The 14,719-nt window shown below is 41.5% G+C and overlaps 1 protein-coding gene across 1 annotated transcript; it reads right to left on the reverse strand.

Annotated features, from left to right (window-relative positions):
• Nucleotides 1-4,828: 4,828 nt before the first annotated feature.
• On the reverse strand, nucleotides 4,829-14,320 carry FLVCR1 (FLVCR heme transporter 1). The gene is made up of 10 exons (XM_035562646.2): nucleotides 13,600-14,320; nucleotides 11,263-11,407; nucleotides 10,564-10,704; nucleotides 10,190-10,257; nucleotides 9,851-9,954; nucleotides 8,561-8,671; nucleotides 7,962-8,067; nucleotides 7,639-7,750; nucleotides 6,914-6,981; nucleotides 4,829-6,044 (listed from the first exon to the last, which is right to left on the reverse strand). Exons 1-10 carry the CDS (start codon nucleotides 14,194-14,196, stop codon nucleotides 5,979-5,981), a joined length of 1,518 nt encoding a protein of 505 aa, XP_035418539.1. The 5' UTR covers nucleotides 14,197-14,320; the 3' UTR covers nucleotides 4,829-5,978.
• Nucleotides 14,321-14,719: the final 399 nt, after the last annotated feature.

Genomic DNA, 14,719 nt, shown 5'->3' on the forward strand with positions numbered 1-14,719 from the left:
GGATTTTTCCCAGCAACTTCCACAGGGCTCTGAGAACCAGGTTTAGCTCCTGATGTCCCTAAGTAATGCTGCTCTCCAAGAATCAGGGTTTAATAGCTCCCTGCATAACCTTTGAAAGCAGAGCAGATGCAAGAAATCAGCATCCTAGAGTACTGACAATACCTGATATTCCACAGGCAGCCTCACAAATCAGTAACTATGTCTGAACGTTGCCAGTATTTTACCCTTTTTTTTACTGAGCTATAACTGCTGAAGTACTTTATACAAAGGCCAGGATATTATTGTTTTGACTTCTGAAAGATGTTGTTTAAGCAAAGATGTGAATATTGATTCAGAAGAGGGTCAGATGAGGTGAACTCATTGTCAAAGGCAGCAGGGAGGAAATCCAACAAGCTTCTAAGAAACCTTTTCAGCATAGAAAATGGAGCATTCGGCACCTGCACATTTTATCTGTGCACAAATTGCATCACTTTCTGGAAGGGATAACACTTGTTAGTTTGGGATACATAGGACCTCCCCCCAGCTATAGAAATAATAATTAAAAAAAAAAAGATTTTCCCTCAAGAATGGGTTTGATTCATCGTCAGGATGACTTCATATCTCCCACTTACCTGATGAGCTTCCTGGTGTTTATCCCAAGAAAGACTGAGTGTCTGCCCAACAACAATCTTTCAGGCAATGATAATTTGCTCTGATGGTTCCTCTCCAGCTGGGGGAATGTTTAAAATGCAGTGCTAAGTGGGGATATAGCCTACAGCTTTCACAGAGATACTGCAAGAGCAGTGTGACCTTATAGTCCTAACCAAATGTGACTGGATGCTAGCACTGTTTTACCACAAAAGGCTGGTGCATCCTCTGCTCTGCACCACCCGCAGCCTCCTCTAGGAAGAATCTCTTATATAACAATCACTCAGAGCTTTGCGGAGAAGAGAGGTAAAAAAATATAAAATAAAATATAATTATTTTCTTACAGTGACTCTACTTTCTTTGAAGCTGGTTCCTCAAACTTGCTTGGCTCACAGATCATGTCCTGGGAATCAATACTAAACATCTGAGGATAAAATAATTAAAATATTCCGTCTACTGACAAAAGTTCTCTGTAAGCCAGAAGCCATGTTTATTATATTTATGTACCCTATATACATGCAATCTGCATAAGTATGCATGCATGTTTATTAATGGCACACTATATAATTCACATGTAAAGTTTCCTAAATTAAATGACAGCTTTTGCATGGAAAACAATCAGTTTTAGACCATCAGGTGCATCAGTAGCTGTCAAAAATGGTAATTCTGGCTCCAACAGAGTTGCATGCTACATGCTTTATTAGTAACATATAATGGTTATATGGTGAATGATTCCACCCACGTAAATACATATGTGCAACACTGCATTCAGAGAATATTCATAAGGATTTTTTTATTATCTTTTGAAACATAGAATGAGACAGTAACAACAACAGAAAAAAAATACAGCAAAAATCTTTGCTATCTTCATGAGGAGAACAAAGACACGAGCAGTAAATAACATGGGTCTTACAAAGAAATGTATTTCTCTTAGGCATATTTTTGCTTACTTCATTCCATTTCATGCATTAACTTCATCTCCCTCTCTTCACAGACTTCAGGCTGCATGGTGGTGGGGGAAATCATGTGAGACACAACAGGTTAGCTCGTGATCTAGGAATCATTTGTAGTCTCTGACACTTCAGAAGATGACACATAAAAGTACAGCAGGACAGCAACCAAAAAGGTCACACATTCCCATTCACACAGGAAAAGTCACGAGTTCAGGAAATAGAAAATGAGAGTAGTAAATACTCATAGCTTAACCCAATTCCACTTGGTCATAGATGCACAAGATAGCCCAAAGATCTTTCAAAAAGCACTTTTCATTGGGGAACGTAGGCTGGTAGCTGTAATTACACTCTCCAGTGACAGCTTCCGTGACAAGACTATCCTGAAGAAACAAGGTGGCCAAGCAGATGAAGTTAGGAAAGTCCTGTTAACCTGACATGATTCGTATGTATTCTTCCCACCTCTCTCATTCTTCTTTCTTAAACATGGGCATTTAGCAACAGGAAGAGATGTTATTAAGGACAAGCATTCACCTACAAAATAAAATACTCATGCACCTGTAACCCAGCTCAGGCGATAACCGTCAGTGGCTACCGTGATGAACCGCGACAGTGACAAACCAGGCCCAAGGTGGATTTGGAGGAGACAGACCCAAGGACTAACAGGCATGCACCAACCAAATATGGCTGGCATGCAAATATGACTAGTAGTCATCACCTCATCCCATGAAGAGGGGACAGCCCAGAGCCCATGGAGCCCTCCTGCACTGCAGCAGGCTGCGTGCCAGGAGCTTCCCCCCGAGCAGGGACACCCCTCAAGGTGACTCCTCCAGGTCAAGAGATTCCTTACCTGTGACAGGTACTCAGTAAGTGACTAATAGCTAGCTTGTTGAAACTTTGCAAGTAACTTGCTAAGCAGGCTGAAACTTTGTAATCTTAGCTAGGTGACATAAAGAATTGATTGTGCACATAATCCTTTAGGTATAAATCTTAAATCTAGAATCAGGATAGGAGCCAGCTGCATCTAGACTCCTTGGAGTTTGGATGGCAAAAGAGACTCCACTCTGAGCCTCGTGACTCAGCATGAGGCTCTCCCTGACGCTTTTAGTCTGACCTCGTCCTCAGTGCAGTAATAATCACGACCTTGCCATCACTAATCTTTTTAACATCATTGTTTTACCATTTGAGCTTTGTTAAATCGTTGTCTTATTCACAACTAAGCCCTGCCAAAGTGCTACTTTCATCAATAAATACGCTGCCACTTGTCTCTTATGAGCGAAGTGCATAATTCCTCTTGCAGCGATTCCAATGGCTGATCTCTGAATCTTGTAGCTGAAGGTACGTTCACTGGTGGGCCTCCGGTAATTCAGGAGCGGAGCTCTTGTTTATGCTCAAAATTACATGGAGTCTCTTACATCCTCCAGAGTTCCCTTGAAGCACCCACAAGAAAAGAATACTTAAAAGCAAAAGTTAATACATGGGATTGGGAGGTCTCTCCTCACTTGGTTTCCAGTTCCATCCTCTTGACACACATAACTCCATTCATTAACTGATTACTTCTTTAATCTTTTGCTTCAGCTAGGGCAAGGTTGAGCCAGAATCCCAAGGCTCATAGAGTCAGAAACCCCATTTCCTGTCCGACATTGGATTTAATGGATATTATTTAAAAACAAAAAATAAAAGCACAAAAAATAAAGCCCCGACAACCACAAACCTGCTTCTGCCACAAGCTAGAGCCTCAGTTTCTTGATAAACAGATGACAAGATTATTGCGTAAAATATTGATTTATTTGTTTTTCATTTTGCTACTGAGCCTTTTATTTATATACTAAATCCTTGCCCAGAAATAACTTTCAGATAAATATACTCTCACAAGTTTCCAACTTTCAAGTTCCTTTTGAGGAGTATTAAATCCAGGATGTAATTAAGCCTTCATTATTAGAAGTATTTTCTTTTTAGGGACCCAGCAGGCTTTCCAGCATGCCAAAAAGCTTGTTTGGACATTTTTGGGGGTAGCCAAGTAATTTGGCAGAAGATAAAAAACACGAGGAGGCAGTAGGGCTGGAATATTTTTCAATAATCAACTAAACAGAACTAATGAAACTGGAAGCTACTGGAAACTAGTGAGGAAAGGAATTTTAAAAATAAATTAAAAAAAATAAGAGCTCAATCCTGGAATTTGAACACTGTGTACCAGACACAGAAAGCATTCTGGAGACTGCTAAAGACTTTCTGCTGGGCAGTTGAAAGCACTTCCCCAAACCTGCAGAGAGAAGGTCTTGCTAAAGTTTTGCAACAGCAGAAGTACATAGAAACCAGAGGCGACGAACACAGGCGATATTTACTGAATCTGTATCTTGCGGAATAGTTTTATGTATATCATAGTATAATCACTTCTCCAAAGGCAAAAGCCACCCACAGATATCAAAAGGCAGGAACTTTCACTTTGCTCTCTCAGTCTGAAAGTGCGTATATCCCTGTCTGGGGCAGCTTGTGTCAGAGCAAGTCCTTTAACATAAAGAACTGACATAAAAAAAAATATCTCTGCCTCCCCTCCTATGATTTCGCCTCCCATTTGAATATCTACTTTTCCCCTATTCAGCTACCTCACCAGAGGACTCTTCTCGCCTGCCCAGAAGCAGCAAGGTGTGCCTATTTTCTCTCTAGCACTGGACCCCACAAAGAGGCATGGACCCTTTTTCGAAAGACAAGTGTTCCAAACATACCTGCCTTTTTCTGATGCATACACTGCCATTCAGTCTTCTCATGTCTGAAGCATTTATCATACAAAATGCCAAATTAAGAACAAAGTTTAGAGGCCAAGTTTAGAAAGATGCATTTACAGTTTCCTTTTAATATAAAGATTCTCTAAATCTATTTAAAAAAAAAGAAAAACATTTAATCATACTCATCACATTGAAAGTCTATCTTGGGAGTTAAACAGTTCCCCATACCTAACTATTAATCCATGGAAAACTTCAAGCAGGATTCCACCTTCTGGATGGCACTACATCTGTGGGAACTCCGCGGCTACATCATTGATGGTGCTGAAAATGCAGGCTCAACTTAAAGGCTGCCAAAGCCTAAATGCTGCTAACTCTGGTTTGACTTTTCAGTAACAGCAGAGCCTTGGCATTACAGTAGTGCTAGCAATTCTGTAGTTGGGTTTATACAGCACAAGGGAAAGGACAATATTTTCAGAAGCACTGCAGTGAGAAATCCACATTCAGGTAAGTGTAATAACACAAAGCGAATGGCAAAGAAGTCTGATCCTTTTGAATCTAAGATACATGACTTAAACAACAAATATCTCAGACAGAGAAAAACATCATTATTTTCCTTTCAGTCATCCTTACAGCTTTTAACAGTAAATCATGTCTCATTTTATATGAGCACACAAAGTTATAAAATAAGCATAAAAAAATCACAGGAGATAAATGATAATTCATAACACAAAGAAAGAAATGGGAAAAAACATACAACACATTTTCTGATACTCCACAAATATTCAGGAAGTTTAACATGCAAAATGGAATTTCTTCAGCAGCACTAGTTCAACTTGAGGCAAGTATCTTCTTTACAAAGTAAAGGCACCATCTCTTTGTAAACATATTCTTCTCACTTTAACTGAGAAAGCACTCAAAATGCTCAGGAAGAAACCCATGCAGTAGCATTCCATTGCCTATAAATACTTCGCAGTAGAGATATCTATGGTCTTTCTCCTTTTTATCGTATTAAATAAGAAATATGTTGTGGGTTTGGTATTTTTGTTTGTTTGTTTTTCCCTCACCTGCCTTCTGGTATCCATCGAGAAATTTCAAGGCAAAAGAAACTCAAAACTCACATTTGCAGTCATCTTTTGTTTTCAGTTTTGTGCTATAGACAGTTTTCCAGAAGGGACTATTGGCCTACTTCAGGGACATTTAAAAAAATAAAAATTAAAAAAATAAAAAAGAATATGAATACACTCAGTCATGCAGCTATACGTACTCTGACTTTCCAAATGCACTAGAAAGGACTGAAGAAGAAATTAACTTTCCTCCCTCTCCCCCTTGAAATCAAAATTACTTCTGATCATGACCATACTTTAGGATTCCACATCTTTTCAGTGTGCATCATGGATGTACATTTCTTCCTAGAGTGGAGAGCATTCAGACAGTTCTTCACCAGTGAAACTGCAAAACTTGAAAACCATTAAAATAAATATTCCATACAAAGTTGGGTTGTTTGCATCTTGGTTGAAATGAACTGACCACTTTCAGTTTCCACCACACAATCGTCACTGAATTCACCACCAAATACATTTTACTATCCATATAAGTCCATATAAGTGATTACACTATTTAATATTGTTCAGTATTCAACCAAACTTGTGTGTTTCTAAGTCATCTTCTTTCAGATTTATAAATCTGATTGGATTTTTAAAGCAGTACAATTTTCATGTTCTACAGGACTGTCAACTGGTACCTGGGGGAAGAAAAAATAAAATCAGGAATTAAGCTGTTATCCAGCCGAAGCTATTTTCAATCTCAGTACTCTTGGGTAATTATTAGGTTAACCAACAGTAGTGTATGTAGTTAATTAGCTGAATCACACATTTATAGAAATCCCTGTTTTCCCTTCTCTTTACAATTTTTAAAAGAAGCAAACAAAAAATAGAATTGAGTTTTAAAATAACTAAAATATATGTTTATTGGCTATAGATATTTATCACATGGAGATTAACTTTCTGGGTTGTTTAGTTTTTTTGTTTGTTTGTTTTGTTTTGTTTCATTACACTTAAATACGAGAGAATCTTCATGACTATGGTTTGGAAGAAGTGTATTATTTTACCTTTATTTACACAGGCAGACATTGTACCTTTATTAACACAGGCAACTCTCAACTGTTTACGGTAATACTGGGGTGAGGTCTCCATGCTTTTGTTTTATTGTGGTTAGCATTAATGAATTTGTGTGACGCTCTAGCTGATTAACAAGGTAATAAGGGAAAATAGAACAGTCACGGACCACTGCCTACAGTAAACATGAACTGACCCCCAAGCCTTCTGCAAAACTAGACTCAAGAAATAAAATCAAAGGATGAATACTAGCTACTTAAAATTCAGGGAAGTCTGAGAGCAGAAAGTTTCTTTTTTGTTTGTTTGTTCATGGGAGCTATGAGAGAAACATATCTGAGAGCAGGCTCCCACGTGGCACTGTCACTCCAGCATAGCATGGAAACAGTCACATAGTAAGGTTTTGTCAATTACTCTTTTGCTGTTAATATTATTATGCCAATAGAAGTCAATCATTCAAGTACAGTAATATAACCAAGGTAAAAGAGTCACTACTTACAGGTTTAACGTCCATATTCATAATCCCTGAATTCACATTGTGTCTTCGCAAATCTGATTTTATTAAGGCTGGGGTCAGGGGGAAGAGAGAGAAGAGAGAAAGTTGATTTCCAGCTTTGTAATGACACGCACTTCAAGAGAAAGGTTTGTACAGTGCAAGCACACAGCAGCTGCTTTCAGCGCATACTCAAAGTATCTGAATTCACTCTTTGGCGGTTTGAACTCCGTGACAATCTGAACTTGCTCCTCACAAATCACATGCAGAAAATGACAATAAAAGCTTTTAAACCATGAGTACTTAAAACAAAGGCTGATGTTTTTTTGCACTGCCAGCATACTTCTAGGTACCGGCATGTACAAATCACTGCTACAATTTAGTAATAAATCAGCAACTTCTTATATTTGAAAAACTGCAAACTGTCTCCATTTACATGTTTATTATGTTCGCTATTCTACTCAGAAGACAAATATCTGCCTCAAATTCAGGACATGACTCAAGAAATGGGTGGTGGATTGTTCTAGTTATTAGCAACATCATCCTTAAAAGGTGTGTACAGAGCAAGTATTTAAAAACAAAACAAAACCAAAAACCCTGTACTTATTAGCAACTTTTGTCCTCCATCCATACAGGAAGTCAAATATTTAAATCCTAGGTGTCTGAGATCTCAAAAAACCACACATTTTTGCATTAAAGATAAATCATCACTTACATTTCTGATTAATTACCTGTTAAGATAATGCCCACAAACAGCCAAGCACAGAGAAAGAGGTTTCCTGCACGAGGACTGTAGTCTGTTGTAAGCTTCCCTTGAACAAGTGTAAAGACAATTCCAAATATCTACAAAGAAAAAGTCGCTTCATCAGCACCATGTAGAAAAGAGTCATCAGTTTACCTTGCAAAGCTTCAGACACCTTACAAAAACAAGTAAGAAAAGACAACTACAGCAGCACAATGGAGACTTCAGCAGACAAATTTAAGAAAGACTTATTAGATTATAGCAGAGCAGCTTTCCTGAACATTACTTCACTTGAAGAAATAGTGATATAACCTGTGCTGAAGCATTAAGTAGACCTGACGAAGTGCCTTCAGACTCTGGGTACGTAATTTCCACAGCAAATTCAAACCCAAGTGGGAGATAGCCAGTCATGAAGAACCTGTTGAAGAAAACAAGAGGATGATGGTTTGGCCTTCATCTATGACTATGGCTATGAAAATTAGACAAACACTTGGTACTCTGAATTAGTTGGTACTCTGAATTCTGCTTTCAATACCTATTATGATTCAACACTTGCTTTGCCTGCCTCATCCAACAATTTTAGCCATATATCCCTCTTTCCAGGACAAAAAATATTTAAGATGTTTATATTTGTGCCGTTCCCCATAACAACCTGCATTCCACTCCATATACACAAAACAACCTTCTCTGACCAGTCCACAAACAACTCTGTAATTGAAATCAATTACTTTCACATGAAAGGCATACATGAACATCAGAGCTTGATTAGCCTTAACATCCATGCTAGATGATAAAAAAAAGACCATCAACAGAGTGCGGCCAGACACTGGAACGGCTGTTAGAAGCTGCCATGGAAATACTGTTTCTGAACAGAACTGCAGTGAGTCTTCTAGACCCCTTTAATTACTCACCCAAGTACTCCTCCAGTCACAAACACTACTATGAGATGTCCAAGGTCCAGGGTGAACGTAAATACCACCAACCCAATGAAAGAGAGGATGTAAACGATCAGAGTGGTTTGCCTGCAACCCAACAACAACAACAAAATAACATTGTTAACATAAGGTCATTTGACACATTGCCGAAGTACGGAAAAGTAATACAACTGTTTCTTACTCTCTTGCTAACAACTGACATTCTACAGTAATTAAATTTGCTTCATGTGATTCTGTCTCAAACACACCATGCATTTCAGTGAGAATATAACCCTTCCCCAACTGCTTATTGCCTTAGTTATATGGCTGCTTCGCTCAAGGCTAAGAGAATTACTCACTCTTAAAGAATGAACAATCACACCAGAAACCATTACCTCAAGACCATTTTAGTTCTCCACTATGCTGTACCTCTTGGCCATTCTGCAGCACGGTCCATTATAAAAAGATCAAAACAGCAGCAGCCAAATCGAACACTATTAGTGATAAAAATCAGTCTAAGAGGCAAGTCAAACAAATCTCATTAAAATGTTTTATTTATTTTAAATCTGGTATAAGGGACGTCATCCAAAATATTAAAGCACATATCACTTATTTATAAGCCAAAAGACATGCAGAAACAAAGCCAATCTACAGTAGTAACATCCATTAGGCTTCTAGAGTTCTTGCACATAATGTACTAAGTCACCAAGGGAGAACTTCTTCGTTGCAAGCAGTGCTCCAGGGCCCTGCCCGCTCCTGGGGGGCATATCACACCGTGGGTGATGGGCCCAGGAGCTCTTACCCCAGAACAGAGTTCTGCTGCATGGTCACCCCCTGAATTAAAGCAAATGTTGTGCTTCTTAACAGGCCCAGGAGTAGTACAAGAACTGAGAATCCATCAACTATCAATTTTACAAAATAAGGCAGAGTAAGCCTTTGTGCTTTTCCTGGAGAAGGAGCCTCCTGGGCCACCTGACCACTGTATGTAGGACACACAACGATTTTCTTGCCAGCATTACAGTCCTTGCAGAGACAGGAGTAGATTGGAACCCCCTTCACGTCTTTGCATTGTCCAGATCACACCCTATCTCGTTTCTTTTGGCCAAGAACCAGTAGGAGAGTCTCAAGCTTTTGCTGTAGCCTTAGAAACTTGTCTCTATCAAGGCTGCTGTAAGATCAGGGATGTGCTGCATTTTATCATCAGTCCACCTCCACCCTTGCAGTATTTTTCTAATGCGATTGCACCGTCTCCTACCCCTAGCCCCATACATGCCTACCCACACTTACTTGTATGTTTTAGTGTAATCCAGCCACAAACCACAAATAATCGAACCCACCATTCCTGCCACCACCAGTGTCAAGCCAATTCTCCCAGCGTTCACTTCTTCTCCCTTTCAACAAATATTTATATGGTGCTCATTAATAACTTGCTTCCACTCAGAGTCAAGTTCAGACCTCTTGGTGGTCATAAGTGCAAACAAACATTCCTATGACTCCCACAGCTGTATGATGCAAGAAACCGTACGGGGGAGATAAAGGAAACCAAATGTCTGAGCGCACATAGCACCTAAGTAATAAAAAACATCACCTCTGCAAATGTGAAGTTTAAAAAAAAAAAAAGCTTACCTCATAATAAGTTACTATCATCTGGTTTAATAATGTGGAGACAGAATAAAATGCTCCAGTCATAATACCTGCAATAGCAAAAGAAGAGTGTTGGTCATTCCAGGTTTAGTCATGCAGATCTGCTACCACCAACAGTTAATCTTCTGATATTCAAGACTTAAGTCAGAGGAAAAAATACCTTTTATCTACCAGATGAGATCTCTCGTCCAGATCTATAACTGCTATTTTAAATACTGCTGGACTTTCCAGTGCAGGCTGCTGAATAGGTGAACATTTGACACGCACACACACAAAACAAGTCAATTAAAACTCAGTGTGCTTTCGGCACATGTCGGAACTGCTCTGCCAGACAACAGCCAGACATCACCACTTACCGTAGCTGATCAGCAAGAGTACAAATGGAATATTTTTGACTAAGTTAATAATCGACTGCTTGTAGGAATAATCCTCAGGAGGCATAGCTTGCAGAAGTGCTTGAGAGTGACTAGGAGGATATTTAGGCTTTTCTTCAAACACTGGGGAAAAAGAATAAGATTTTGATCTGTCCTTACCAGAGTAATTCATTATTTTTTTTAAGTGTGAACTGTTCCTATATCAATGAATTTCACAAGATTAATTTGTGTTCTTTAACACTCCCATAAAACACTATGTATATGTATTTTTTTATAGATTTTCCTCATGCAAGAAACAAGTCACAGCCACAACAGATGTGCCAATTATTTGTTCACATGCAATTGCTACCAACGTGTGGTCAGAGATAGACTGCATCTGCAACATGTCTAGACCTTTGTATCTGAATTGTCAGAATAACTAAAAGAATTTGCACTATATCACAACGTCCTTGTGGCTGGTAGCTACAAAAAACAACCTGCATATCCTGAGAGAGGTTGCTCCACGTGAAGCATGACACACAGTAAACAATTAATCTGCTGTGTCCAGGGTTAAGAGACAAGTGAATACAAGTAAACCTGAGAAAACCTCAGCTGCTCTGAGACAAGTTAGATGCTTGAAGTATGATGGTGTAAACACTCCCTATGGCCACAGCACTTAAACTGTAAGGAAAGAACACTTACCAACTCCTGTTAAGAAGAACAAAAGTGTGGATACGATCGCTGTTCCATAGAACATGATGCTTATATTATGTGCCATTAGATCAATATCATTCGGTGTATTTGGAACCAAAACAGGTGGCACCAAAAAGCCAATTGCAGTGCCAAGCTGTAAAGCAAGAAAAGAAAGCCAACAATAAATTTCCTGCAAGCATAAAAATTAACAGAAGCAAAATCCTTACCAGGGGAAATTCAGAATTTGTATCATCATAAGCATTAATAAAATCTACAAAGGAAAAGTGTTCCTTTAGTATAATACTTCAACGTCATTTACTGTTAATGATATTTCACAGACAGTTTTTCCAATAACTCAGGATTTTTTTTAACCTTTTCATTTCTAAACTAAAATACAATGCTACACTTAGAATACAGCCCATTTAACAACTAAGCATTAAGGAAGGTTTTTCTGTTTGTTTGTTTGTTTTCCTTCCAGAAGAATATTTTACAAGAAAATGGCGTGCATGCACATAAATTTGTGTCGGTCATCCTGTAACTGAAGGAGTAGGGATGAGATAGAAGATTCCAGCTGCTTCTTCGGAAATGCTTTTCTCTTTTTCTTGATCAATATTCTGCATTTGGTATCACAGTCCTGCCACTACAGAAATAAAGACCAACATGACTTACTGGAGGACTGATAGAGAAGAACACAGAAAATGGTGTAACCTCATCAATAAATATAAAAAAAGATCTAAATCTGCAGTTATTGCTAAGGAAAGAAAGAAGAATTACAAAATAAAGTAGCACTGAGTTTGCATTTGGAGTCCATTCCAATGTAGCAATGATTTTATATTAAAGAAAGACACAAAATAAGGACTTACATTTTGGGTACATGTATAAAGCATTTGAAAACATCAAGAAACAACAGTCTGAAATTACTCTCCAATTTGTCTCTGCTACTCCTCCAAAACTAAGTTGCATTTTTAAGTGCTGGAACAATTTTTTTAGACTAAAAAACTTGCATCCATTTCAGGTTAAAAAAAAAAAAAAAGTGAAGGACTGTTAGAGCAGTAAATTCAACTCAGAAAGCACTCAGATTAGAGGTGTGCCCGTAAGCGTACAAAGCAGCCTTTGTGCATACACCCTGCAAGACTTTTCTTGCTTTTTTAACTGACCATCAGATTTACCCAGTATCCATCGCTCATCTGAAGAATTCGTTTCTTGTTATGATCACCCTTTAGCACACAAAACTAACAAGCAGGAAGTAAGTAAGCTATTACACTTTTTCTTAAGACATATGGGTGCCCCCCCATCTGTGTGACCCAATATAGCACCCACAATGTTCCAATAGAGTCCAGTGACACCATTTTCCACCTTTTACATATAGAAAACTGCAGTACTGAGATTACAGTCAGAAGGATCAAGAATCATAGAGTCATTCAAGTTGGAAGAGAACTCTAAGATCATCTAGTCCAGCCTTTAAGAGTCCAGCCTTTCAGAGTGGCAATGAATCTGGTGTGTACAACCTGAGAAGCTGAATACTTTTTGAAAACCTGATACCGGTAACAACCTTTGACAAGTAAACAGCTGCATTCCCAGTGATTTGTTTTGGCCGCAAACAATCAGCACCTCAAGAGATAATGGGTGTGATTTGGGACAACCCCCGTGCTCCTTCCTGATCCCTTCCTTTGCCACTTGAACCCCCACATCTCAGCATCAGAGTAAAGCACCAGTTTCAGACTCCCAGTTTCACCATTATCTGGGGGAGCCTCAGCTAACATAACTCCTTGCAGCTGTCAGGAATTGTGGAGATGGAGCTGCCAACAAAACGTTTAACCTGATTCTGGTAAGGAAGATTTTACCTGGACTGCTAAAACAATGTTACAAGTCTTCAGTCCAAAATGGACAGTTGACTTGTCGACTGGAAGGCTTCAGCACAAGATTAATTGCTTTGGAAAAGCATTAGGAAAAAGTGTAAACAGGTATGTGATATCAAGCAACCCTGACTGCAAGTATTACCACTAATACTACCACCATAATAATCCAAAGTGCACAAACATAAATCATTGGACTCAGGAGGTGGAAAACATGACCTCTGTTACCTGAACAAAACCTTCCCAAGACCTCAGCCCGCACCGGTGACCTTGGTGGGGATTCTCCCATCCTCTTACCACAGGACAGGAGGGCCAGAGGACGAGGCTAGGGGAGGAGGACCAGCATCTCACCTCCACATGTGCCTGGTCCAGGGCTGTCAAACCAGCAGGACCAGGAGATGCGAGGAAGTCTGACTTGGTTATAACACCACCACAACCACCACCATCACCACCACCGCCGCCACGTGGGCTGGAAGCCGTCGCCCCTCACCTGGTTGCCCAGCACGGCCACGGCACAGGCGGTGGAGACCTCGGAGGGGCCGAACCAGACAGAGGCGACGCGCGAGGGCAGCCCGAGGATGAAGACCTGGGCGACGGCGCAGACGGCCTGGGCCGCCATGGTGATGGCGTAGCGGCCGGGCGCCAGGCTGGCACACTTGAGCCAGGCGCCCAGCCCGTTGAGCCCCGCGCCCAGCAGCGCGGTGAGGCGCAGCCCGCGGGCGTCCAGCAGCCATGTGGCGGGCAGGATGAGCGGCACGTAGGCCACCATGTAGACCATGGAGAGCCAGTCTATCTGCGTGAAGGACACGCCGTAGAAGTGGGCGAAGACGTTGCTGAGGATGCTGTACTGGATCCACTGGAAGGCGTTCACCAGCGAGTAGCAGCTGAAGACGGCCAGCACCGCCAGCCGCCGCCGCGACAGCCGCGTCTCCACCCGGCTGCCCGCCGCCGTGCATCCTCCGGGGCCGCCGTTCTCCGCCTCCTTGCCGGGGAGGAAGCCATTGTGCTGCGGCGGGGCACCCAGCATCTCCCCCTTCTCCCCCGCCGCCGCCTCCTCCTCCTCCTCCTCCTCGCCGCCCTCCGCCATCTCTGCCCGCTCCCCGCTCAGCTTGCCCGGCCCGGCCCGCTCCCGCAGCCCCGCAAGGTCACCGGGCTCCGCTGGGCGGGGAAGCGGCCCCTGCCGCCCGGGCGAGTGGAAGGGAAAGCGGGCAGGCTCCGGTGGGTGACGGCGGCGAGGGGAGGAGCGGGAGGCGGCGCCGGGCGCCTGACAGGAGCCGGGCGGTGCGAGGTGCCGCCGGGCAGGGGGAGCAGCCGCAGCCCCGCAGAAAAGCTCCTCGCTGCCCCCCCGCTGAGGGCCTCCGTGCATCCAGGCCTGGGAAGGTGACTGAGAAGCATACGGAGGCAGAAGTGATGTAAATAATCCCCGCCGCATCACTGAGCGAGCAGCAGCGTAATCTCATTCCTGTAAGCGCTTTCTCGGTTTAGACATCCCACGCAGATGTATAAACCTGTGTCTGGCAACCTCCAGCTCTGCTCTCGGATACCCTCCGGCTCCAAATGTCACAGATTGTACTAGAAATTGCACCCTGCCTGTGCCACAGGCGCCCACA

The sequence above is a fragment of the Cygnus atratus genome, chromosome 3, assembly GCF_013377495.2.
Source record: "Cygnus atratus isolate AKBS03 ecotype Queensland, Australia chromosome 3, CAtr_DNAZoo_HiC_assembly, whole genome shotgun sequence".
Lineage (NCBI taxonomy): Eukaryota > Metazoa > Chordata > Aves > Anseriformes > Anatidae > Cygnus > Cygnus atratus.

Bases quoted from the DNA above. Each gene is read 5' to 3' on its own strand.
- FLVCR1 (XM_035562646.2), bottom strand. From the start codon at position 14,196: ATGGCGGAGGGCGGCGAGGAGGAGGAGGAGGAGGAGGCGGCGGCGGGG. The intron at 10,705-11,262 runs GTAAGTGTTCTT...CTTTTTCCCCAG, and splicing joins GTTCTTCTTAACAGGAGTTG to TGTTTGAAGAAAAGCCTAAA. The intron at 9,955-10,189 runs GTAAGCTTTTTT...ATTTGTTGAAAG, and splicing joins TGATAGTAACTTATTATGAG to GGAGAAGAAGTGAACGCTGG.